General features: G+C 38.9%; 1 protein-coding gene across 3 annotated transcripts in view; it reads left to right on the top strand.

Moving 5' to 3' along the window:
* The window catches only part of LOC139689417 (collagen alpha chain CG42342-like), a 542037-nt gene that overhangs the window by 397870 nt on the left and 117861 nt on the right, over positions 1 to 26306 (top strand). Inside the window, exons 4-6 of one of the 3 annotated variants that reach the window (XM_071586530.1) lie at positions 18317 to 18352; positions 18518 to 18589; positions 25958 to 26026. In XM_071586530.1, coding sequence (XP_071442631.1) covers positions 18317 to 18352; positions 18518 to 18589; positions 25958 to 26026 — 177 coding nt within the window. The remainder of the gene's footprint in view (positions 1 to 18316; positions 18353 to 18517; positions 18590 to 25957; positions 26027 to 26306) is intronic. The other 2 variants (XM_071586531.1, XM_071586532.1) reach the window with 2 other exon arrangements.

The raw sequence follows: 26306 nt of genomic DNA, 5'->3' as shown, positions 1-26306 counted from the left end.
CGTAAATGGGTGGAATGGGAAAGAAGTTATGGTCAGGGATGGGAAAAGTATAAGTGGACAGATCTAATTAGGTTCGCGTGAATTTGGCTGGCAAGAGTTTTGTTGGAAAGTAGGGAGAATGAATGAGAAAAATTTGTGTTTTTTCTTCAGTGAATCATAGCTATCCTGCGGAACAATTTTCTGTTCAGTTTCTTTTATTCTCGTTTAAAATGTTTCCAGTCACTTATGAAATACTTATCGCACTTATTTCAGTTCGTATTACAGCATGCGTACTTTAGTTGGTAGGGGCATTTTTGTCCTTGTAGCTTACTTACTGGAGTCTATTTTTCTTGTTAGAATTTTCTTGTTATTTTACGAGATCTCTCCTCTTCTTAAGCCAGTTAACACCTTTGAAAGGTTCCGTCATTGAGATCGAACATATTTTTAAATAGAGATTTTATCTCTTTTTTTGCTCGGCAGTTTTCTAAATTAGGGAATTGTTCCTCGCCGTTGTACGCCTTGGTTTGCTTTATCACTTGCAGTTTCAGGGAAAACTTAGAGTTCGAAAGAGGCAATTCAGCCAGCCTGTGGAACATTGATTGGGACACTCGGAGATTGAGCGTGGAAGGGTGTGCAGGATCTGCTGGTATTGCCAACCACGTTTTCGCGATTAGTTTTTCTCCATAAGATTCAAATATCCTTCTCTTACTTTCTCTTCAGTGGGCCGTAATTTAGGACATGGGGCTTTTATAACGGTTACACAAACGTTTCTGCCCACTAGCTAAAAGCCACAATGCATTACAATAAGATTTCAATAAAGAAGTAGAGGGGCACAGATTTTTTATCGGTAGGTGTGGACTACGTATTTTCACCATTAAATATCTGAGCATCATACGTCAAAATATAATTAATTAATTTTATTAAATACGAGTATTTTGATCATTACCTCATGTGAGCAACAGAAACGAGTAGTGGTAGTTTTGAAGGGAGGCGACAGGCAACCGAGTTATTTGCGCCATTAGGGATTGATGGGAATGGAGGAAGGGTGGAGAGAAATCCGACTTCGGCATTAGCCTGCTCTTTTTGAAAGGCGCCAAGGGGTCCGCAGTTTATCGTCCCATCCGGCGGATGTCTTATTCTCTCACAGTAGGGATCGGGATACCACGGAAAAATATTTGATGTCCCCAGGATTTGAACCCGTGCGGTGGGAAGCCTGTACGTTAGCCACCGCACCATCGAATATCCCCAACAGAAACGCAGGTCCAACGACTTTTCAGGCATAATGTACAGTCCTATAATAAATGTTCAGTCCTGTCATAATGTCATCATACGTATCCAAATTTTAATTCTCTCTAAAAGTACTGTCATTAAATAGGCGTAGAAGTTTGTTCCTCTGTGATCATCAAATTTTAAAATCTAGAAGTTATTTATATTACTGTACTGTTCTAAATTGAAACCTTAAATTGATAGTTAGTTAGTATTTTAATTGATATTTTTTAATACTTCGAATTTCAGGAGTTATGTATATAACATTGAAGTGCGTTCAATGTGCTTAAAGTTGTATTCCCAAATATTCAATTCAATATGCTACCGCGGATTCCCGATACATATTTCATTCATAGTTGTCGGTAAAGTGGCTCAGCGCAGTAAACAATTTTAGCACTTGAGCTTCGGAGTGTTAAATGCCATTTGCAGCCGAGGAGGAAGATTGGTCGGCGTAGACCGATCAGGTCGGGAATATGCCAGGAAGCATTGGTACATTGTTCACTATTACATAGCACCCGGTTGCAACTAAACCAAAAGATGTGGCAAACGATATTCAGTAAGCATTGCTTAGAATCAGAAATAGGTTATTCATCAGGTATTTACTGACACAGCCTCTTTGTCCTCTCACTTCTTTCTCTCAGTTTCTCCTTCTCCTCTTTGTCAATTTTTGCACTTTGTCTCCTCACACATTTCGTGATTGAATAACCGCGAGAGGCAGTAGATTGGGGATCGAGATGGTGCGGGGGCTATCGTACTGGCTTCATGCCCAGAAGGCTCAGATTCAAATCCCGTCGGTGTTGAATATTTTTCAGGGGTTTCTCGATCCCTACTTGAGGTGCTTTGTGGAGGGCACTTTGAGTGAGTACGCCGTCCGTCGGATGGGACGTTAAGCTGCGGACCCCTTGGCGCCTTTCGTAAAGAGTAGGCTAATGCCGACGCCGGGTTTCTCTCCACCCTTCATCTTTTCCTGACCATCCCCTATGGCGCAAATGACCTCAGCTGTCGGTCGCCTCCCCTCAAAACTACTACTCGCATCTATGACCCCTCTCTCTTCTTGGACGTTGTCCTAATACGTGCGCCGCCCCCATGGCGGCTGGTGGTACAATACGTCGATGTCTGGGGCGCTCCCGTGAGTGAGGGCGCTTGATTACGAATTCTGTTGCGGCAGGAGGCGCAAATGGGATACGTCCGAGGTAAAGAGGGCCGAGGAGAGGTGAGAGGGGGTTGACGAATGGCATCCGACGTGATTTCCGTCACCACCGTAACCGAAGCGGCCGCCAGAGATTTGAGCCGCGGTGGTTCCCGAGGGCGGCTGGATCTCTCTCCCCTAAGGACTCGGGGATCGAGGCCGCTCGGTGGTGACTCAAAGGGGAGAGGGGGTCACAGAGAGAGGGGCGGGGTAGATGGGCAAGCATTGGCGGCGCCGCCGTTTCTGCTGGCTGAAGCCTCGATTACAGCGTGCCCTCATAACCAGCACGAGACAACCTGATCATGTGTGCGCGCGTGGATTTCCTTGGCCATATGTCTTGTTTCGAACTGAAATTATCAGCTCGGCATGTTCTGAATCCCGATTCAAAAACTTGCCGGAAATCACGCCGCAGTAACTCGTTTAGAGACCCTCGCTAATTTGAGCGCAAGTGGGAGGTGTCGCAGATCAAAAATCGTTCGCCTTGTCAGGAAGTGAAATTTAGATCCCTTGATATCCGGCCGAATGCTTTCGCTTGTTTCTCTACCGAGGCATAATTAAGATGGGAAAACGCATTGAGTCGCATTAGGTACAGAAATGATGGATTTAGTCTCAGCTGAGTGGCTATTCGGTCGCGAAAAAGTCAAGATTGCCCATTTTATTCGAGAATTCGATATATAAATTTGGGAAACGGAAGCATAAGTTGAAGTCTTAAATGTGATAGGAAATTCGGGGATCTTCGATATGTACAGTTTTTCATTTGGTTCTGTGTAAATTTCATGCGTTGTTAGTGCACGGTGTCGCGCTCTTTCGCAAAGCAAAACTAGTTAGACCAGCTACGGTGATATCAGTAACACACGGACCGATGAGGAATAATTCAAAAAGTACCTAATCAGATTCCAATCTCCCGGGGGAAATTAGAAAACAAGATTGAATACTCACGAAGAAAATATCTGAAATTAGATCGGGAGGAATGATTGGAAACCCCGTCGTACCATGCTTGCAGTGCTTGCCTTTTACCACGCAAAACCGTTTAAGTGGTAGAAATACATGTACGACAGTGATAGCTATTTCGACCGGGATAAAATGTGCCACCGCGTTCCTCCGTCTATCTTGATAGTTCTCTGCTTCGAAACGCACCTCAATGACCAATCATAAGATGTTTCACCTTGCGATTAGCGACTGTCGCGAGGGTGAGGAAATGGATCAGTAGGGGGGATGAATTTTGGCGGTCGTGGTGCATCGCCGTCTTTGCTATCATGAATTGGCAATTACGGAAATGAAGGCACTCAAAACAGGTTTAGAAGCAGGCGAAAGGCCCATAGTCATGTTTAGAGTGAGTGTAGGTTGTGTTATTTTGTTTCCGGGTGTAATGTCGGGAGCCTGACCCTAATGTTTTACCGACACTGCAGCGATCCAGGGTGCTGGTACTTTTGATTTTGACAGGTATTTTAATGTTTAGCTTAGCCGTTTTCTTCCTAGAAAATCGCATAACCTTTCTTTTATTAATATTGATTCTCATCCCATACCTGTCGCACTGAATTTTCAAATCACTCAGCAATGCTTGCAACCCCTTGGCTGACTGACAAACTAAAGCTTGGTCATCAGCAAACCTAACTGATTTTACGGATTCCCCGCCCACTTTCATTCCTACCTCCAGTTCTTCCCATGCCTCTTTAATCATTTCCTCTGCATACAGGTTGAACAGCAACGGTGATAATGGGCAACCCTTCCTTAGACCTCTTCCCTGACACTTCCCTAGACACTGCCCAACCGGACTCCCCGTTCCCCACTCGCACCTGAGCAGTCTGAGACATGTACAGGTTGCGGATTAGCCTCCTTTCCCTCCAATCTATTCCTATTTTCTGCAATATACTCATTAGTTTTTCCCAATTCACTCTATCAAACGCTTTTCCGAAATCTTCGATAGAGGCAAATACCTCCTGGTTGTGTTCTGTAATCCTCTCGATTAACAATCTCACCACTGCAATGGCATCACGCGTGCCTCTCCCCTTCCTAAACCCAAACTGATTATTGCCCAAGTAATCATTTGCCCTACTCTCTATCCTTGGTTTATGATCCTGAGGACAACTTTAGCTGCGTGGGATATCAAACATATTGTCCTGTAGTCCTCACATGATGTAGCCTTCACCTTTTTCGGAATAGAAACTAAAACTGATCTCACAAAGTCTTCCGGCCAGATTCCTTCCTCATAGATACTACGAATCAGCCTATATAGCCTCTTCCTCCCACATTTTCCTAAGCATTTCAATATTTCCACGGGAATGTTATCCACCCCCATGGCCTTATTTAGTTTCATCTCCCTTAATGCCCTTTCTATCTCATCGTCTAGTATGCCTGGACCTAACCTATCTTCCTCTACGTCATATTCTTTTTCAATGTCTAACTTTGTTGGTCGAAATTCTTTACTATACAGTTCTTCTATATACTATTTCCATCCCTCTTGGATCTTTCCTGTGTCAACTATTACCCTACCCGCCTTATCTCTAACTGTTAGCATAGATCTCCCTTTCTTACTTCACGATAAAGCTTTAACTTTGCTGTACAGCGCACCGATTTCACCCTTCCTCGTCAGACTTTCCATATCCTCGCACTGCGTCTTCCACCAAGCTTCTTTTGCTTTATTTGTTGCCCACCTCAATTTAGTGTTTAATTCTTTGTGCTTCATTTTGCCTAACTCTGTATTTACATTCTTCCATTTTCTTCGCTCATCCATCTTTGTAATCATCTCATCCGTGATCCATGGTTTCCTAGTCCTTTTAGCGTTAACGGTTCCAATAGTGTCTTTTGCGGCTTTGTGTGTGTGTGTGTGTGTATGTGTATGTATGTGTATATATATATATATATATATACACACACACACACACACACACACACACACACACACACACACACACATACACACATACATACATATACACACACGCACACACACGTGTGTGTGTGCAGAATAAAAGTGCTGAAGTGCTTAGTAAGGAACTCTCCTCAGGGGTTAATGTGCGAACAAATATCGCGCGTATTTTTTCATACAAACATTTTCGGCTTTTCCTTGTACTTGAGGCATACTAGGTCCTCTAAAATTATTCATTTAGGGTAAAATGTAGACGTAGTATTCGTTTCAAATGAATTATGAGGCGCATGAACAGCATTCTCTAGAGAAATGTTAATAATTATTTTTCAATCGCCATCCACTCCACCACCATCGAATTCTAACATGGCACTGTCACCTTTAGATAAAACCGCATCATTTTCGCGTCCATCATTATACTCTATGCATGTACGAGCGCGCGTGCTCGCAAAGGAGCGTGGGAAGGGCTCCAGCGGGGTTAAGCCGGTGCGCGTTGCACAGTATCGTGCGGATGTCAAATCTGGGTGTTGCTACAAAAATATTTTAGCTGGAATGTATTAAATATAATATTTGTGTGATATTCGTAACTTTGATCGAATGACAGTCAAGTCTGCCGATACTATTATTAGGAATGATTTGTTTTCTTTGCGCCCGTTGGAGGATATCTCCAATTCAATTCGTTCTGTGATAATAAATAAAAGCAAAGGTACAGGAAGTATCTTCGTGAGTTGTGGAAACTAGGGCGGTCCACGAACGAATCCATGGCCAAACTTTTTGAAATAAAGTTACCCCTTGGTACGCCGGAGTTCCTTTAACGACATGCCGACGCATGAAAGGGGCGAGAAAATGTGAGGAGAAGTCGCCTCGTGTAGCGACGGTGGTGTTTCCGTGTGTCGAACTTGTTTTTGCAGTGTCCACGGGTGAGTATTCTCTCAAGGCCTGCCCGCTGACCGATTTCATGAAACTTTTCGAGCGTGACAAGACGCGCAACGAGTTCCAGAGAGCAACTGAAATATGGGAGAATGAACGCGTAGCAAATGAAGGTTCCGTAAGTGCGCCTTTATAACGTTGACATATCGAAAAATGTGGGAAGCAAAGTAATCGCGAAAATATAGTATACTCTAATTATCGATAAGCATTCCATAGAGTCCGGCTCAACTCTGTGAAATCTCATGTTGAATGAAATAAAGCTTCGTAGATTTTAATGTTATGATTGACAACTTATAAGTGACCGGTTTCGTGTAACAGTGGTCATCATCGGGTGACCTCTTCAGGACACGCTCGCTATAGATCACTTGTTATACGAAACCGGTCGTTCGTTGGGAGTTTTTAGAAATAAAAATCTATGAAATCCACAAACATTTTATGGGACAGCATTCCTCATCTCTCGTCTGCGTGGTGTACATCACGTTAGGTTTTCGTAGTTCTTGCATTAATAACATCCAATAAGCCCTTCCAGTAACGCGACCTGGACATTTGCAAGCAATTTTCTTTCCATCTCCCGTTCTTCTTAAGTAATCAGAGACCAATCCTGCAGAATGTGCTTCGTTCCCATGATTTCACTTGTCAAAGAAGCATGAGGAAAAGAAACAAATCGTTTACCCGCAAATCATTCCCGTATACTGTATAATGCATTCGTTCGCCTACCCCTACATGATACGCGGCAAACCAGCGTTAGGCGTGTGGCAGGGGGCGATGTTACGCCTGGCATTAAACATAAAAATTAAATGCTGATTGCATGTTATTTACTACTTTATGAATGATGAAAGTAAAATTTGGTTAAATTACGGAAATAATTGTTGCGACCGCGTTAGTACACTGCGATGTTTACATAAGTTTGAAATGTCTCTCTACGCTTGCGAGACGAGGCGCTAGCAAAGAGAACAATGAATTAGAAATAGAATTAAATGATTGACACTCAATTACCTACTTGGGATAAAATATTGTTCCTTTAGCGTTGCCGTCGGCAGTTTTCCTGATCCCATATCTATCGTGGGAAGGATTCAATTTCAAAACTTTCGCTTCTACGATTTATGTCTCTTGGAATTATTTTTATGATCTCTCTTGGTGGTTTCAATGTAGTGGCTGGCCCAATTAGTTGTTTTGATTTATCATTGGCAATAATTACCCTAACTGTTCGGTATTCCTACGGGTGATAGCTGACGCTTGATTATCTAACTTGTGAATTTCCTCTTGACTTGATCAGCTGTTCTTCAGAGAATTGTATTTCCGCTTACCTTAGTTTCTCCTACACGTTTATGATCTTGTGTTTGCTCATATTTCTGCTTATAGCTTTCAAAATGTCAAAATGCTGTCTTACGAATAAAAGAGCCCCCTCTTTTACAACTTCGTTGTGATTTATGATAAGCTAAGTGACGGCACGCGTTGAGATCGTATTCTGTTTCCCATTCACGGAAATAGAACCGCGTTTCGGTATGCGGCGAACTGATGTTAATCGTGATGATTGTTCCCCGCGATAGGTGCATCCAGAGTGAACGCATGGGGGAATGAGAAAAACATTCTTCTATTGCCATTTTCCATTGACTCGAGAATGTATAGCGTGACGTCGAAATTCGTTGAATTTGGCCTCATTCATTCTCCGCACAGCCTTACGCTCAGCAAAGGAGAGCTCACATCAGGGTCCAAATGAGTGAGACATTCTGGAGGCGCGGTTTTTCATCTCAATTTATATTGAGCTGAATGTCAAAGATTTCCGAAATGTTCGCGCTTGCACTTAATTAGTATCATAATATCAGTATGAAAATAAATTTCTTCGTTGATTCTCACCCGTGAAGTGTATTTTAAGGGAGCCTAAAAACGAGGGTTTTCACCTTGCGGCGATCTAGTTTTAAAATCCTCCAAAACTCAATGAAAATTTCACGATTGAAAAAAAACTACTGTTCAATTCCAGATTGGTGTGAGGCATGACCTAGTTACGCAAATTCTGTAGATATCGCTGCCCTATTTCCTGATTATTGTCGTAAAATTTACCGTTGTGGTAAAAATATTGGAGCCCAAATACCTTGCTACCCTAGATAGGGTATTAACCCTATCTAGGGTAGCAAGGATTAGGGTATCTACCCTAGGTAGGGATCTAATTATCGGTAACTAGTATTTTTGACCTAGGTACTGATGATTGGATAAAGTTGCCTATTTTTTGCGATTGGCACCAGTGCGGAATACAAATAATGACATCGTAGTTCCATTAGCGTGAACATAGTGTATGCATTTAGCGTTTTTGTAAATTCTAAACGTGGACAAACATCATCACTAGGACGGTTTTCACCGTCTTGTTTTTTCACCAGCTTCGATTTATCGGGATTCGGCTGCGTTGGTCGGCCCTCGGCAACCAAGAGCTTCGCCTCGTTTACAGGAGATTTCTCTAGGATGAAGTGTTTCGGACGTTAATCCGTCCTTAGGTCGATTCTTGCCGAAAGACACCTCCTGCAACGGAAGTGAAATGTTTGCCTCCCAAAAGCCGACTAACGTAGGCAGATTGCGGAGAATGTGAGCTTATTTCACCGTAAGCCACCCGCAGAGTTATCGGCCGACCTTGGTCAATTTCAGCGTCATCCTCTTGCCCCCTTCATTATGCCTCGTTCCCACAGCCGTGGCACGAGCCGTCATTACCGATTCGCACACGTTCCCACTTTCTTTTGCTTTTCCATCTGAACTCAGTTATGCCTTTGCTAAAAAGTTGAATCCGAGGTTTCCGCGGCGTTTCTCCACAATAGCCTTCGGGCGTTCATCCGCGCCAGGGCGTCTCTTGGCGACAGCAATTTCAATCGCTAAGAGTTGAAGATGCAATACTGTAGAGTTGCAATCGCTGAGAAATTTGTGTTGAACCAGTGATAAATGTGCAGTAAATCACTTATTTATATTTGACCCGAGAACGCATTTACATGGTATGCAAGTACTTTTTTAAATGCCCTTCGAAGGTAAACGTTAATAAAACTCTGATCATGCACAAGGTTTTGATACCTTGATAAACTTCATGACTGTAATGAAGGCTGTGGTTTTGTAGCATTTAACTATAATTATAAAGATTTAATAAAAATTCCCAGTTCTGTGTAAGAAGTCTTTTTATTGAAAGTGTCGTTGTGTCGAAGAAGCACTTTGCGTCGCTCTTAATGACCGGATTGCCTAGCAGCCATTGGCCACTAGCATGTCGATTGTTTTCACCTATCCCCAGTTCTCGGCGCGCCGATGCATGGGTATCTAGCTGTCCTCTTCTCCCTACTGATGCGTGATCGAGTCAAATAGTTTAGAGGCGCGGCGCCCACGTTAGTGAGGTGTGTCAATCGTTCAAACGCCGCGAAGGTGTTTTCGGTGGAGTAGTCTTGGGGACGCCTCCTTGTTGGGAGTTGGGCGTGCGTCGGGGAGGGTGCGTGGGAGTCGCAACCGCCACCAATCGCTCGGCCAACGGCGGAGGAGAGGCGAGAGGGCGGGGCGGGGGACGGCGTGGATCGGGAAGGTGGTTGAATCGCTCGAGGAGTGTTGCCGGCCCTGTTTAGGCGGAGGGAGCCCTTAAACCCCCGGAGCTCGTGAAACACTGCCCGACTCATTCCCCGTTGGTTCGGGCGGGAACGAGGGATGAATGGGAGGCAGTACGAGGTCTGTTCAAAAATTTCCCGAACTTTGTTATCACAAAAATATACTAAATTACCAAATTATTTGTCTGGGCCCCCTTTAAATTATTCTCCTCGCCAGCGTACACTAATCCCAACGGTGTTTCCACTTTTTGAAACAGTCCTGGAACGCTACTTCCGGAATGCTCATAAGCTCATCCTTCGAATTTTTCTCTCTCTCTGGAATGGTGGCGAATCTTTTTCCTTTTAGCGGGGGTTTTATTGGAGAACGGGAAAAAGTCACAAGAGTTCAGATCTGTTGGAGAATCAGAGCGGTATCGTTTTTGCTAAGAACTCACGAGTTCTGAGAGATGAATGAGCCGGCGCGTTGTCGTGGTGAAAAAACCACTCGCCGCTCCTCCAAAGTTCGGGCCGTTTTCGCCTGATTCTCTCTCTTAGGCGTTTCATAACCCCCAGGTTGTGTTGACTGTCTGGCCTCCAGGTAGGTATTTGTGATGCGCAACCCAACTCGCATCGAAAGAAAGTTAACATCACCTTGGAGGGGGGGATATTTCGCCAATCCATTGTGAAGATTGCGCTTTGGTTTCCATGCTATATCCATGAACCCATGACTCATCAACTGTTGTGATCCTGGACAAGAAGGTTTCATCCTCTTCAGCTCGATCAAACAGTTCCTGACAGGCTTGAACTCGATGTTGCTTCTGGTCTGCTGTCATTAGGGGAGGCACGAATTTGGTGGTGACCCGATGCATCCTCAATTTTTCAGGCAGTATTTCATGGCACGAACCTATCGAGAGGCCACACTTTTCTGCAAGATCCCTGGCAGTCAAACATCGATTTGCACGAACGAGATAGTTCACTTTCTCGATATGGGGGGTCATCAGTCGACGTTGATGTTCTTCCAGAACCCTCGTCGTCTTCCACTGATTGCCGCCCCTCTTTTAACCGGGTAAAAAATTCATCAAACGCAATGCATTTCGTAGCATCCTCACCATGAACCTTGGTAATTAACTCAAAAATTTCCGCGAGGATTTGCAGAATTTCACAGAACAACGCTGCTCCTTCAAAGAGCTCATTTAGGCGGATCCGATTTTACGCTGTACTCCACGGACACCCCTTAACACAAACGGTCGTCAATAACGATCGAAACAAGATACCAACAAAGTGATTGAAAGTGGGAAGGTTCCATGAACACAACGCCTCCGCTTGGATTAAAAAATAACCGCCTGAAGACGTGTTATAAAAAAGTTCGGGAATCTTTTTAACAGACCTCGTGTTGTCGAAACCAACCATAGATGCACCCCTTATTGCTACATCGGGAAACGTCGAGGATTTCCTATAGCTTTCGATTTTTACATCTTATTTTCAGTTCCTCGCCCAGAAGAATGTAGTTGCGTCCTCAAAACTGTCCACATTTATGTAACTATCTCATATGACCCGACTGAGATCGAATATGAGTGGTAGTAATACATGTAGTGGAGTCCATCAGTTAGTAAATATATTCTTTATGAACAAAACGAAATCAGAGAAGAAAAAGATTGGCCAGCACAGAGAATGGAGATTAGGATGCGAAAGTAAGTCATTCATATCATGATAATGAGGAAGCCCATACGAATGGAGGAATTAGATCCAAGTTTGTGTTTTGTTCTGCAGCGTATGATACACTAAATTAAAGTAAATACACCCCCGAACAGTTAATTCCGATGGAACCAATTCCCATCCACCCAATGGCGAGGCAAGAATCTTCTGTTTTGACGTCAGCACCGCGGGTACATTATCATAGCGGCTTTCACGTCCTCTCTTGTCTAGATTCCTCTCTCCCGTCCTCAACTGGCGGTGATGGGCACAGCAATCCCGATGCAGAGAGGACGGCTTTCTGCTGACTCCTCGGCGATGGCCCTCCCTCCGCCATTATGTTAAGTTAACGATGTGTTGCATTATTCTTTCCGTATTAAAACCAGAAATTCTTATGCTGTGTCATTACCCCTCCCTTTTTCGCATACATCAATGAATATAGTAAGCTCTCGGATACTTCTTCCCAGCTCCATTACCTGTGCCGTAAAATGAATCCCTTCGTTTGGAACCTTACTTATAATAACCTCGAATTTCGGGATCTCATCATTTATCCTGGGCCATATGTTGCTCTGTTTGTAGCCTGCTTCCTTTTGCCACACAGAAATAATGAAAGAAATAATTTTCAACGTCTGACTACTGAAAGACTTTAGGAGATAATAGTACATTACTCAAAGGTAGTTAGCGCCCATGCACACCATTTAATCAACTCCCAACGGCATATTTATTTTCCGAAATCTCCTCCAAAGTTGATAATTTTACAAACTTTCGTGTTCTAGGTGGCATTTTTCCCAGTTCTCTCTTGCTTCATAAAATTGCATTTTTGTAATGTAAAACCGTTCATGCGAACAGGTTCACACTTGAACATAAGCATGGGTTCAAATGGGCGTCAATGAAATTGCTGAAATAACTTGTCATTCCCACCACGGTACATACTTTGTGAAAACGCATGTGCTGTTTAAGCAGAGGGTCTAGAGGAAACTAAAATTTCAAGTCCTGTCCAGGTAAACTAAAAAGTCCAGCAATCACCAGTAGCACATGATGAAATGGAATCAGGAAGGTTTGGGAAGGAAGTGTAATATTTCTATGTTGTTTGATTCCACCTTGATGCTACGCCGAGCATTTGGAGTTGGCATATGAAGGAATCGTGAATAAATATCTTAAATGTTCTGCTGTAACGGAACCTAGGTGGTATTAAAACCATTCAATGTGGAAAAGTCAAGTATCTCCTTTCATCGTATAGGATTTCCACCATGTTACTCTTTAAATTGTGTTATTTCTTTAGAAAGAATGAATTCTGCATTTTAAAACAAAGGCGAAAGGGAATCCGTCTCGTTGATGAATAGCTACCGAGAAGATAAGCAAATAACGCATTTGGAGAAAAAATGGGAGGGGAAGCTGGATGCATGTGAAGACTGGATGCTAGATTTAGCTTTTTTGGTGTGTTCTCACACCTGGAAACAAAGAAACCCTGGAAAACTGGGGGAATGTGGAGGTTCTGAAAAAATGTTACATGGCATTGTGCGTAGGTCAAATCTGACCCCTCCCGTTAGTAGGTAATTATTTCGACGATAGAAAGCGTTTCCTCAAAAATATATATTTTGGGGATATGTAACACCGCGGTAAACTGAAAATATTCTCTGGAAAACTTGAAAAGATCAGATAATTTCTTGGTGGTTGAATAACGGGTGCCGTCTTTGCAAGGCGAATTCTATTCCAAGCTCGAAAATAAGCGACCGCAGGTCAGGCGATGGTGACATTGAAATGTGGAGATGGTTTGCCAAGCTGACAAATTCATAGGGAATAGTATTTCCTTTATTCATAAATACCAAACACGGCAGAAGTAGAATTAGTACAGTTCCATGATGACAAGGAATACGCAGTTAGTGTTCCGCCAAGTGAATTTTTCCCTACTTCAGGGTGATCACTCGGGAAAAGACGGGAATGTGCTAAAAATTCTGAAAATGAGCCTTTTTTAAATCGTGAATATGACAAAGAATTTTTTAACTCCCAGTGAGGGTTGATTGAGGATCATCCATCTCCCTCATTGGGAATTAAAAAATAGAAAGGTAGATGAAAACAGTTATTTTGTTTAGTTCATGGTTTTCTCTGGTTAACAAACCAGTGCACCCAAGCACTTAATCAACAAAAGGAAGGAGACATTCCAACAGCACAAAAAATGTTGGCAAGAAACTTGTATATTTGGCTGTCTAAACCATCTGAGGAAGTAAAAGGCGTTGAAATCCGCAGGTAACCTTGAGAACTCAGGAATCATCACATATTTGGCTGTTAAGGGCTTTAAAATCCCCTGGGCTAAACGAATACATTCTTCTCTGATTTATGTCAGTTTGGAGTATTATGTCGTTTCTCAATTGCTCTCCTTATAAGGCAGAGTGCCAAAAGCAAGCCTCTTTGCTATATGTAGCTTCAAGTATGATTCTCTGCAAATGACTCCGTTTTAATGGAATTTTGATCCCAGTTAAGTTAGGAAATGTAATTTTGTCTACAGAATGTCAATATAAAATATATTATGTAATTGCTGATGCCTCATAACTTTCAGTACTAAATTTTGTAAGCTGATTCAATTAGATGTCATTGTACGTAATAATCAGGTAGCATTACGAGTGAATTTTGTAAATGGGTTACTTGAGTAAAGAATTATCACTAAATCAATGCCGTTATGGTATATTGAAAAGTTAACATAGGCCTGCAGCATACCGATGGAAGGATTTTGTAAGCCCAGGATATATCATGTATAAAGTTTTCATATAATGGTGGATTCCCTTATTCCTCTGTTGCTCTTTCTTGAAAATAGTTCCCTTGATGTTGATCTTGGCATTCTTTATAATGAATAGTACACTCTAAATGTATCTGAACTGGTTGTTAATCTTGTTGACCTATACTCTTTCTTTACCAATCACTAACTGTTATGCATCCAATTGAAAACTACTACAGGATATGTTTCATGTGTATAATATACATATATATTATATGCATATATATATGCACACACACACACATACATATATATATATATATATATATATATATATATATATATATATATATATATATATATATATATATATATATATATATATACATACACACGCATATGTATATGAACATACTGTATGTTATTTGATTCAAGTGTTTTTCAACAATCTGAATATTTTAATTGAACACTATTTCTGGGCCTGGGGAAGTATTTCTGTGTTTTAATGACTCTGCAGCTGTTGATGTAATCTAATAAATGTGCGTCTACCTAGTCTTGAATGTTGTACAGGGTTCGTCCGGAAAATAAGTGTACTGAGCTCAGGAAAAAAAATGTATTACACTTTTACATATCTTAAGCTAATATTCCTCAAAATAGGACCCTTGTGAGTCGATACACTTGTTCCAGCGGCGTTCTCATTCCTGGAACGCTCCCGCGAAGGCATCATCGGGAACCTCTCGAAGACTCGTCGTCGACCTCTTCTCTGCCCTCCACGAACATCTTGTGCCACCGAAAGATAGATCATGTTTCTGGACATGGCTGACTCCCCGTAAGCCTGGTTAATCATACCGACAGTTTCGGTAGACGATTTCCCAAGCTTTACCGCAAATTTGATGGAATAACGCTGCTCCAAAAACTTCGGCATCGCGTTCCGTGACGTGGGTCGAGCGTGGAGGTTCGCGTTAACAGAGCTCCTCACTACACCACAGCTCAGAGCCGACTGCCTTTTTCAGCGTCGCTTGCCAACATACCCCCCTCCAATCGCAGCCCGTCAGAGCGGTGCTGGGCGCGCCTGGAGCGGCGCGCCCAGCCCAGGAGTCAGTACACTTATTTTCCGGACGAACCCTGTATAATCCTTTTGTATGGTGCGTATGACTGTTTCTTTAATCTTTGATTATGAACTTGTGATGTGTGAAAGAATCATGACCAGAGATGGTTAACTGATAGTAGGGATGATTCCTAGAAGTATGTAACTTATGAATAGTGAAATACAATGTAAAAAAATGGTAGTCATCTAACGAAATTTCTCCAAAATAATGGCAATTCCTATTTTTAGGGAAAATTCTTAGATGAGGTGAAGGATAGCGGGTTGTGTTGTATTGTGGATATGTTGGATTGTGGAACAATCTGGGATTAGGAATCAAGATTTCACAAGACATTTTTGTATGATATTGTGCATAGATAACTTTGTTTATTTGAACCCAAATAGCAGTATTTCCTGGATGTTTATTTCATTTTAAGTTCTAGAATCACACTTGTGTCATTGTGTAATATTTCACAAAAATGTTATTTAAAAAAGAATATCATGAACATTTCCATGCATGAGAGTACAACTGTATTCTTTCTCACAGTTAACTTGTTAATTAAGAGCGCATACATTTTTTTTATTTATCAAGTTCTCTTTGCGTTTCCTAGAAGATTAAATTTATCACAATGCCATTCCTTTCAAAGGGGTGCCATGTGAGATGATATTTGAATTACAAGCCCTGAAATCGCCGGTTAATGTTTGGTATATTTTTATTACAAGGTGCAGTGGAACCTCATAATACGAGCTTAATCCGTTCCACGATCTTTTACGTAAAGCGAAACACTCGATTAGTGTAACAACGTATTGCAAAAACATCAATGTGAAACACGATAATGCGTTCCATGCCAAAAGAATAAATTATGTACAAGGTTTATTCAAAGAAAAGTATGCATACATTGTTTAGCATCGTGGATTACGTTCGCCATTTTTTCTATGGCGGAGTGAAGCAACCGGGAATTGCGAACTCGATTTGGAAAAGCAAAAAGGAACCGAAATAAAGTGTTAATTATTTATAATACGTACATGACCTTTTTACTAGAAAGCTGTTGCATTTATTTTCGCCGACGCTTCAAAATTTGGTGAAATATGACTCAGGATGATTGTTAAATAAATTTTTGGCACGCATCGCCAGTGTTTTATAAGGTCGATGCCTCGTACGCATGGGGCGATGTATGAGTTTCCTGTGAGCTCCACATCCCATTTAATCTTCTGTTTTGGACTGAACACTTGTTGAAGGCTCGTGTAGTTTCTGGATGGTAAACAAGGAGGGGTTTGATTATTAAATCGCCGCTTGAATTTGTGCAAAAGAGCGGCTTGAGAGAGGCCTATTCTCTTCTGCTGTTATGTGCTCAAATCATGTAGGTTCGCTTCGGCATCTTCTTCCGAAAGAGAACCGCCTTGTCACATTTAAAAACATGTTGTGGCAGGTAACCCTCTGAATCGAAGAGCTTTTGAAGTCACCAATAAAGTTCTCTGCTGCATTTGACTCGGAGCTTGCTGCTTCACCATGCCTCACTACGCTGGGGATGATGGTTTTTTGCGTTAACTTCTCGAACCTCGCACCCTTCAATACTTCATCTGTTGATGATTCTGACATCTGTATAAATGAAGTGTGCGAAAATCACTTTCTAATTCTCACAAATTGTATTCGTGTTAATGGTATCGCATTGCAATTCCATTTCGTTTAAGCATATGAGAAGCAGCCTTTCAGCATCGTAGAGAATGCGTAACCGTTGCGTGGATACTCTTTGTCACTCCCATTGAAGCATCTATCTCCTTAGTCTTGTCCATGCTCTAGAATAAAAGGCCAATCGTTGATGTGCGTGCTGGACCAGCCACGCTCACAACTTTTTCCCAATTTTCATTGATTTTACTTTTAATTTCTACTGTAATTTTTATTCATTTATTCTTCTTACAGTTTTTGCTTCCAGGTTAATTTTAAAAGTATGCACAAATTATTATTAAATTTTGCTCTCAAAAAGCACTAATAATATGTTTTAATACAAGTTTGGAAAAATGTGTGATAACTAGCGACGCTAAGAAGTAGCGAGCGCGCAATGAATCCGGGAATTGCCCTCTCCTCGTCACTCGTTATGCGAAAAGTCGCTCGTAAAGCCAGTCGTTTTCGAGGACAATAGTTTTGCTCGTTGTCCAAATTAATTGCTGTGCGAGGTGCTCACTAAGCGAGGTTCCACTGTACTTAAAAGTAAGCTATGCACGTCAAAATGTTTTCACGAGACCATGATATGAATATCTTGGCCGTTTACATGAATGAATCAGAATAAAAATTCAATGTTTCACATTATCAGAATGGCATGGGTAAAATATTGGGTTTAAAATTTCATGGGTGAAAACCAGATATACGATATTATTTCACCGAAGCGTAATACATGAGGGATTTCCGAAATGGTGTGAAACTACGCATTAAATCCACATAACTAACTCTTTGTAGCATGTGTTTGGTGGTGCACTTTTACGTTGCCACGACTCTCTTCTGTCTGTCATTTTCTGCAGAATTAGGCAAACTTTTGAATAAACAGACTTCCTGCGTCCTTCCTGTGCCACCTCCAAATGTCCACAATTCTTGTTCACTATGTGGGCTTACCCTTTTCACAGCTGATGTCTGGCTTCTGATCTAGGATCCGCAACCTGGTGAACGCAGTTGGTATTAGCTTAAAGATTAGTGAGAAAAAGAATTTTATGAATTAAAATGCCATATGATGACATAGGTTTTAGACTGCATTCATGTAGCAAAACATGGTACATAAAATCGCCCTGTCACTTTTCCTCTTTCTCTGGTGGAAACTTAAGACAATGGATATTAACCGTCTCTTATGGAAACATATTTTTTTCAGTATGCCATGATTCTCGAAGTATTTTTTTGACCATTTTCATCCAGGCCATCCATGGTAGCAGTAACAGTTATTTCTTTTAGTTCTTGTCACCAGCACCTTTGTTTTCTGTTCTTAATGATTCTTCATGAGTAAGATCATACTATTTTAGGTGTAAAGTAAGTATAAGTACACTGATTTGATCGTTTTTTTCTTCATAGGGGCCGATTGGATTGGATGGTCCCAAGGGAGACCCGGTATGTACATAAAATATTGATGAAAATATTTGTAGAGCAATTATGATTTGAATGTTCACTTTTTAAGCATATTAGCATTTAGTACCTCTGGAATTACTTCATAATTTTAGGTTCATTTATTTATAGTTTTACTTTGTTTTGACCTGCACAGTTACCCCATTTCAGGGTAGGCCAGGTGACAAAGGACAAAAGGGAGAGTCGGGGAGTCCAGGTTTTGATGTTTTTTCTGCTGTGAAGGTAAATTTCATTGTTTTTAAATAGTTGCATTGATTTTAGATTTGAAAAAATAAGATATATAATTAAAACTATCAACTTGGATTTATTAAAACCATTTTATAATTTTTTTATTTTGAAGTATTTTTATCATTATCTCTTTTGACTAAATTAACTGTAACAACATTTTCCTAGTTGTTATACCAATCATGTTTATTGAAATGCTTCACATTTAATTTTTTAAATAACAGTTTTGCTAAGTTTAAATAAAAATATGAATTATTTAGACCTAGATACTTCTTGTGTAATTTTTTAATTGGATTCCAAACAATGTGTCAACAATATTTGATGCCATATATTGGTATAAAGATCCTCCTGATGTGCTGGGCATTGATTATAATGCAGTAAATTATGATGAGTGCATAAACTCTTTATTTTTGGATGGTGGTGTAGGAAAAAAATGTTTTGAATGATAAATGTTATTGGTTATGGTGTTTAATTCACAGAAGTGTTCTGCATTGTCTTTTTCCAGTGCTACTGCCTTTCCAGAAAACTCCAGCACCCATCCGGGATTCATTTAATAATTTTTCCTATTTTGATAATTCCCATTCTTTTTCCAGCTACAATTTTCTTATTCTCAGGGGAGTTATTCATCTTTGTCGAAGAACATTACAGGGGAGCTTGGGTCCACCGTAGGAGCTCAAGCTGCAGACACCAAATTTTGGCTCATATATACTTCTATTTTTAGCTCTCTGTTTGGGCGTTGTTAGGAGTGGAGTTGGCTCAAAAGTTTTATACTCAATTATGCAGAAGAAAAATTTTTTCATGGGGACCAAGTAACCCCTAATCTCTCCCTCCTCCAATATTTCCTGTGTTTGGTCTTTTCTCTTCTTTTAGATATTTTAATATTTCAACTGTGTCTCTTTGTTTTTTATAAACCACAGCGGCAAGAATGTTTTATAAATATTAAATCCTTTTGAAGAATTTTTTTACGATATTTGAATTGACACAATTGATAGAAGCGGTGTTACTCATTAGAGAGAGGAATAATTTAATGCCCTACTTACTTATTGTTTCATCAAGGAAGTTGGAAATGTCTACCTATTCTCACATCCTATGATGCAGGTAATGTGGAATATCATAGAATTGGTTTTCATCGTTTTGAGCTATTTAATTGGTAGCTTTGGAGTCAGAAGATGAGAATTGGGGAAGATGAAAAGCATAGATTTTTTGTTCCTCTTAGAGAAATAAATTATCAGTTAATTAAATGATTGTTGCGGATGGAAACTTTGCCTGAACAATGTTATTAAATAAAAAAACACAATTTTATAATATGGTCTGGGTAGTTTTGAAACTAACCTATTATGAGGTTATAAACCTCTTATAATTGTAACCTTTTGATGACCAGCTTCTAAACTAATCTTTTCATTTTTATTGAATTTTTTGGAATATTGTAGTATTTATTATTTATTCTCAATAAATATGTTGCAAGTAGACAACTATATATGTAAGCGGAGCATTCATCATGTGTAATGCATATCCCCATTAAGGCATATCCATAATAAAATGAGGAGTCTATTTGTGCCCCCACTGCCACGTAAAATAACACTGCATAAAAAAGGCAGCTTCGATATCTTGTATGAGATGCAAAGGTGTCTCACGTCCTGCAGCATATTACCGATACTCTGTGGGAAATGCAGTTGAAGAACACAAGTCATTGATGTTCTCATCTCTCATCGACATTATAAAACCTGGCATTTTTTTCATCCATTTCAAGTATAAAGTAGTGTTAGAAGTATTAGAATGCCTGTGGCAGAACTTCATTTTTGCTTGGCAGTTAAATGTTGACACTTCTGACAACCTTTGCAGAGTGCCAACTCTTTCAATTACTGCTTTCGCCTCTCTATTCTATGTCAGAAAATTCCAAGATATTCACGTGGCTTTTTTTTCTAAAAAATGGATGGCATCCTCGACAATGAGTTAAAAGTCTTCCTCTTCTCATAAATATATCTGTTGACAGGTAAATTTTTAGGTCTTTCTTCATTATGAATTCCATCCCTAAACCATATCCATCTGTAAATCCTCATAAATCTGTTTACCTAGTGTATCCACTGTGACGAGAATTTTATTTTCACTGCAACAACAGAACTGAAGGTGTTTATTGCAAGACCTAATGCTTCCAATTAGACGAGGCATTGCATGAGTATTCCCTGCCACATATGTTATATCGATGGCACACATGAAGAATTGCAGGAGAGGGTGAGGCTTAAGCAATTGTGTTAATAAATACTACTTGGAGAAGATTGCATATGATCAGTACAGGATACAGTGTTAGTGGATTTCAGGTGACATGAATATAACCATGACCAATCTATGCAAATTGTTGTGAGTCCTAAGGGTTGCCAAGGTAGACATAAAGTTTACATTTAAAGGAAAGAGGCATTTGTTCCTGTTAATGATTAGGCACTCATTGCACTTTACTCATAATGCCGAGTGACAACTGTCACCATGTAATTTTCTTACCATCTCCAAGTTATTCTTCCCCTTTGATCGTTCATATTTTTCTATTTCATGTGTAAAACTAAATTGACTGTCAGCAGTTACCAACATACACTGACAGATTCATTATCTGTAATGGCGCGCTCTGTTTTGGTTTGCTTAAATGGTTTTATCAAGCAAAAAAACACAGAAACCTGTACAAAAAGACACACTTATTCCAAATTTTTAGTGCCTAAACCACCTACCATAGGAGAAAGAGTTCCTTCTTTTCCTAGAGGAAGGTGGTTTTGCCACCAAAAATATGGAATATGGGTACATGTACTCTGTGTTTCTCTGTGTTTTTGTTGGCTAACGCTATTTCACTCCTTAATTTAATACATATATATATATATATATATATATATATATATACATATATATATATGTATACATATACATATATATATACATATATATATACATATGTATGTATGTATGTATACATACATATATATATATACACATATATACATATATATATACATATATATATATATATATATATATATATGTATATATATATATATATATGTATATATATATATATATATGTATATATATATATATATATATATATATATATATATATATATATATATATATATATATATATATATATATATATATATATATATACACACACACACACACATACGTACATGCATATATGAGGGTGGTCTGAAGTTCCGGACCTAACAAAGATACAAGACATTTTTTCTGAAATTTTTGAGTTTCGGAAACTTTTCAGACCACCCATGTATATACATATATATAAATATATAAAAACACAGATGTAGATTTTTAGAATATAGAGACACAAAGAAAGGACACTCACAATTTGCTACTTTACGTTTCGACAGCATGGCTGTCGTCTTCAGAATGATTCTGAAGACGACAGCCGTGCTGTCGAAACGTAAAGTAGCAAATTGTGAGTGTCCTTTCTTTGTGTCTCTATATTCTAAAAATCTACATCTGTGTTTTTATATATTTGTGTGTCGCCGATGAGCGTTCCATTTCGAAGATATATATATATATATATATATATATATATATATATATATATATATATATATATATATATGCACACATATACACACACACTCTAAGTATTAGTTTGTCTTCTGCTAATATCCACTTATAGCCATTTACATGGGAAGGCCCAGAAGTACCCGGCCTAACCTAGACATGGTGTTAGTTGTTTGAAAACTATCACTGTATTAGAAAGTATGCAATTTTTAAAGCATATTTTTCGAGTTTGAAGATGCCACGTTGTTTAGTATTTGTTTGGCAGCCATCAATAGTGAATGTATTCAGTGGATTTGTGAAAATGGAGAAAATTGGTCATCGTTATGTGATACAATACTTTTATTTGAAAAGCTTCAGCCCAACCTATATAGAAGCTGAACTGGGTTCTGCTCTGGGTGAGTCTGATCCTTCGTTCACAGCAGTGAATTATTGGGTAGCAGATTTTAAAGGAGGCCGTATGAGCTTTCAAGACGAGCATTGCATTGGTTGACCAAATGAGGCGACTACTCTAGAAACCGTGAAGATAATCCTCAAAGTGATACTGGATGATCGTTGACTGAAAGGGCATGAGCTAGCAGACATAGCAGTCATTTCGAAAAGTGCAATATATCGCATTTTAACTGAAAATTTGGACATGAAAGCTTTATGCAAGATGGGTGCCTCGTTTGCTCACACTCTAGAAAAACCAGTTCTGTGAAGATGTTTCAAATGAGTGTTTAGCAAAGTTTCACGGCAACAAAGCAGAATTTTAGCACTGTTTCATAACCATGGATGAAGCATGGGTCCAGTACTTCACACCCAAATTAAAGAAACAATCAAAACAATGGATGCAAAAGGGAGAACCTCCTTCAAAGTAGGCGAAGACCATTTCATCTGCAGGCATGGTCATGGTGTCGGTTTTTTGGGATGCACGTGGGATAGTTTTCATTGGCTAAATTGAAAAAGGGAAAACTTACAATGGTGAATATTATGTGAACTTATTGCAACATTTGAGCCAAGAAATTAAGCAAAAGTAGCCGCATTTAGCTATGAAGAAAGTGTTGTTTTATCAAAACAATGCATCAGCTCACAAATCCGTTATTGCAATGGGCAAAATTCATGAATTAAAGTTTAAATTGCTACCTCATGCACCCTATTTGCCAGATTTAGCCCCCTTGGATTATTTTCCATTTGCAAACTTGAAAAAATGGCTTTGTGGTTTTCCAACCATGAAGAAGGGATGTTGGCAGTTAATGGCTATTTTGAGGAGCAAGACAGTTCTTGTTATAAAAAGGGTATCGAACATATTGCGCATCGCTGTGAAAAGTGTATGCAGCTGAAAGGAGATTATGCTGAAAAATAAATAAATTTTTTCCAAAAATTTTGCATTTTCTTTGTTGGGTCGGGTACTTTTAGGATTACCGTGGTAGTGTATGTGGTTGCTTAAATAGAAATTCTATTCTCAACATAGAAAGAATATGATGACAGCATATCCCTTATCTATATGGTTATCGGCCAATTGAAAAACAAATCTCTACTCAATTGTAATGGGTAAAAGGATGCACTTCACTGTGACATAAGAAGGGATATTTCTGAAAATTTAACAGTTAATAATCTAGGTACTGTTTTTGACCATGGCCTTTTATTTCAATTCCATTGTAGCTCATTTTGCTATGTTGCTATTATAATCCTAGTATATGTTAAGAGCGGTGTGCTTGTATTAATGAATCTTTTTTGCAAAAGTAGTTCCCTTGGCATAAGTTGCATGTTTAACACCCCCAATTTTAAACTAGTCGGCTGATTTGTCATTTCTATTTTTTCTTTTGTACTGACATGCAAAATTTCTTAGTTTCTATGGATATATTTTGAAAGGTTTGTTTTTTTATAGCATAACAATGCTGAAAATTAAATTGGAAATGACTATGGCTTTACACTGTGAGGCTGCTCTGTATTGAAAATAACATCAATAGAACATTTTTTGTATTTAATCTTCCCTTTTCTCCTCCGATTTCTACTCAATTTTCTGATATAGCTAATAATTCTATTAAACAAGAGTTACCATTTATATATGTCACCCTAACATGATATCCAAATTTTGTAGGGAGTCATTAATAAATAGGGAGGATTTTTAGGCAAAATGCCATATTTTACTGGAACAGGGAAAAAATCTTAGCATGAGAGGGTATATAAAAATAAAAAGTTATGCTTGTTTATTTTTTAAATTGAACAGTGTATGTCATTAAATGTGCTTCCATATTCTAATTGCTTTACTGTGATGCAGGGAGCATGAAGAAGTATGTAGTTAGATTTTTTGAAATCACCGAAGTACACCAATCTAATTAGATTAATTATTAAAATAGCAGTTTCGTAGAAGTTTGGCATTTGATAAGTTACAGATAATGAGTAGATATTTTTAAAGATTGTGATAATGTCACTATTTGTAGAAATAGAATATTCTGAAGACTTTTACCTAAGTGACCTATCAGTGTTTATTTTCACTAATGTAATGCAGTCTAATCTCTTTGCAAAGAATTTTAACATTTCTTCTGCTGGTGTATGACCTTGAATTATTCTTCCTACAAACTTTTGAAGGTACTTAATCAATTATTTTTAAATCCAATCTCATTTTCTCAATTTCTAAAAATAAGTTTGCATTCAATTTTTTCATGTCCTTTTAGCCGTAGATACTCCTGTGGCAATATGATTTGTCCCTCGGACATTCAGTTCGAATGGTTGAAATACTTCTGTCATTATTTTAAACTTATCTATATTAATAATAAAATGGGGTTTCGATAGACTAATTTCCAAAAAATATCTACTATAATTGTATCATTAAAGTTGTAGATGGAATTACATTTTATTTGTCTTGAATTAGGAAATTGTTCAGAATAGTCAAGAACTAATCTTCAAATGAAACCCCGCCTATATTTAATGAAAGTAAACATACATTTTTCCATGAATATAGTTTCCTAATCAGAGCAGAGTTTTTCTAATGGGAGGACATTATGCCAACACATTGCTATACTAATAGGTTCCATGCTGCCTATTTCAAAACTTTTAGGATTATTAAATGAATGTCATTTGTACTATCAGCATTTAACAACATTGTGGCATGTCAGTGTTGAATGTTAAATGTCTAAGTTTGTTTGTCAAGTAATGGTATAAATTAGTGCAAAACACTTTCCTTATTAAAGTTGAAAGTTTGCCCTTATGAGATGAAATGACTCAAATTAATTTTAATTTTTGTGGTACTGCAAGTGTGTACATGTTCTATTATTGAAAGTATCTCCTCTTCACTTGTGTGTGACATTATACAAGAAGGAGTTATGCAATGTCACCTCCTCCCCTCACTCCTTCTTCTTCCTTATTTCCCTGTGGGAAATTTAATTTGTTTGACCTTGAGTTAGTGTCTTACTATATTTTGTAACATAGTTAACGCCCCAAACATAGTTTTGGAAGTTTGGTGGAATAACCAATTCATTCTTTCAGAGTATGCTTCACGGTCACAATTTTTTAAAGTTTCTTTAATTCATTTTTCTTATTTTTTGTGCAATATGCCTGTATACATAGTGTCTAAGTGTAATTCTTCCTGAAGGTAATTTATTTACATTGTATATTTGATGATAAAAATAGTTTATAATTATTAATGTTTAGGTGTAAATGAGAGATTTGTCTAATAATTTACAGCATGAAATGCTCCTCCCATGCCTGCTTTTGGATAGCATAAAAATGTGAAATTAATTTATATCTACTTATATACCCCTATTATTTCATAAGTATTTTTATGGAATTTTTGGAACCTTCATTTTACTGGAAAATGTGATATTTAAGATAATATTTTAATTTCAGGGTCTAAAGCGTTCAGTTACCACACTTAGAGGTGGTACTTTAGGCTATGCAGAAATAGTTGCTGTTAAGGTGAGATGTTACTTGCTTTTAAAATGTGTATTAACTCTAACATTGTCTTGTTTCAGTGGTGTTATTGTTTTTAACTCGTAGTTGTGTGGATTTTAGTAGTCTCTAGCTCTTGGGATGGATAGTCTTCGTTGGCACTGAGGAAATGGACTGGCAATGCTTTTCACTTTAGATATGTAATTGTAACAACTCATTGACTTTTTGTTTTAGTAATATTTGATTTCTCACATAACTTTGCTGCTAGTAGTGTTAACCATATTCTTTTAGTACAAGGAGAAGCAGT

The sequence above is a fragment of the Hetaerina americana genome, unplaced genomic scaffold (genome assembly GCF_022747635.1).
Source record: "Hetaerina americana unplaced genomic scaffold, ioHetAmer1.1.p SCAF_23, whole genome shotgun sequence".
Taxonomy (NCBI): domain Eukaryota; kingdom Metazoa; phylum Arthropoda; class Insecta; order Odonata; family Calopterygidae; genus Hetaerina; species Hetaerina americana.
Note: the sequence above shows the minus strand (reverse complement) of the source record. Positions and strands in the feature narration are given on the sequence as shown.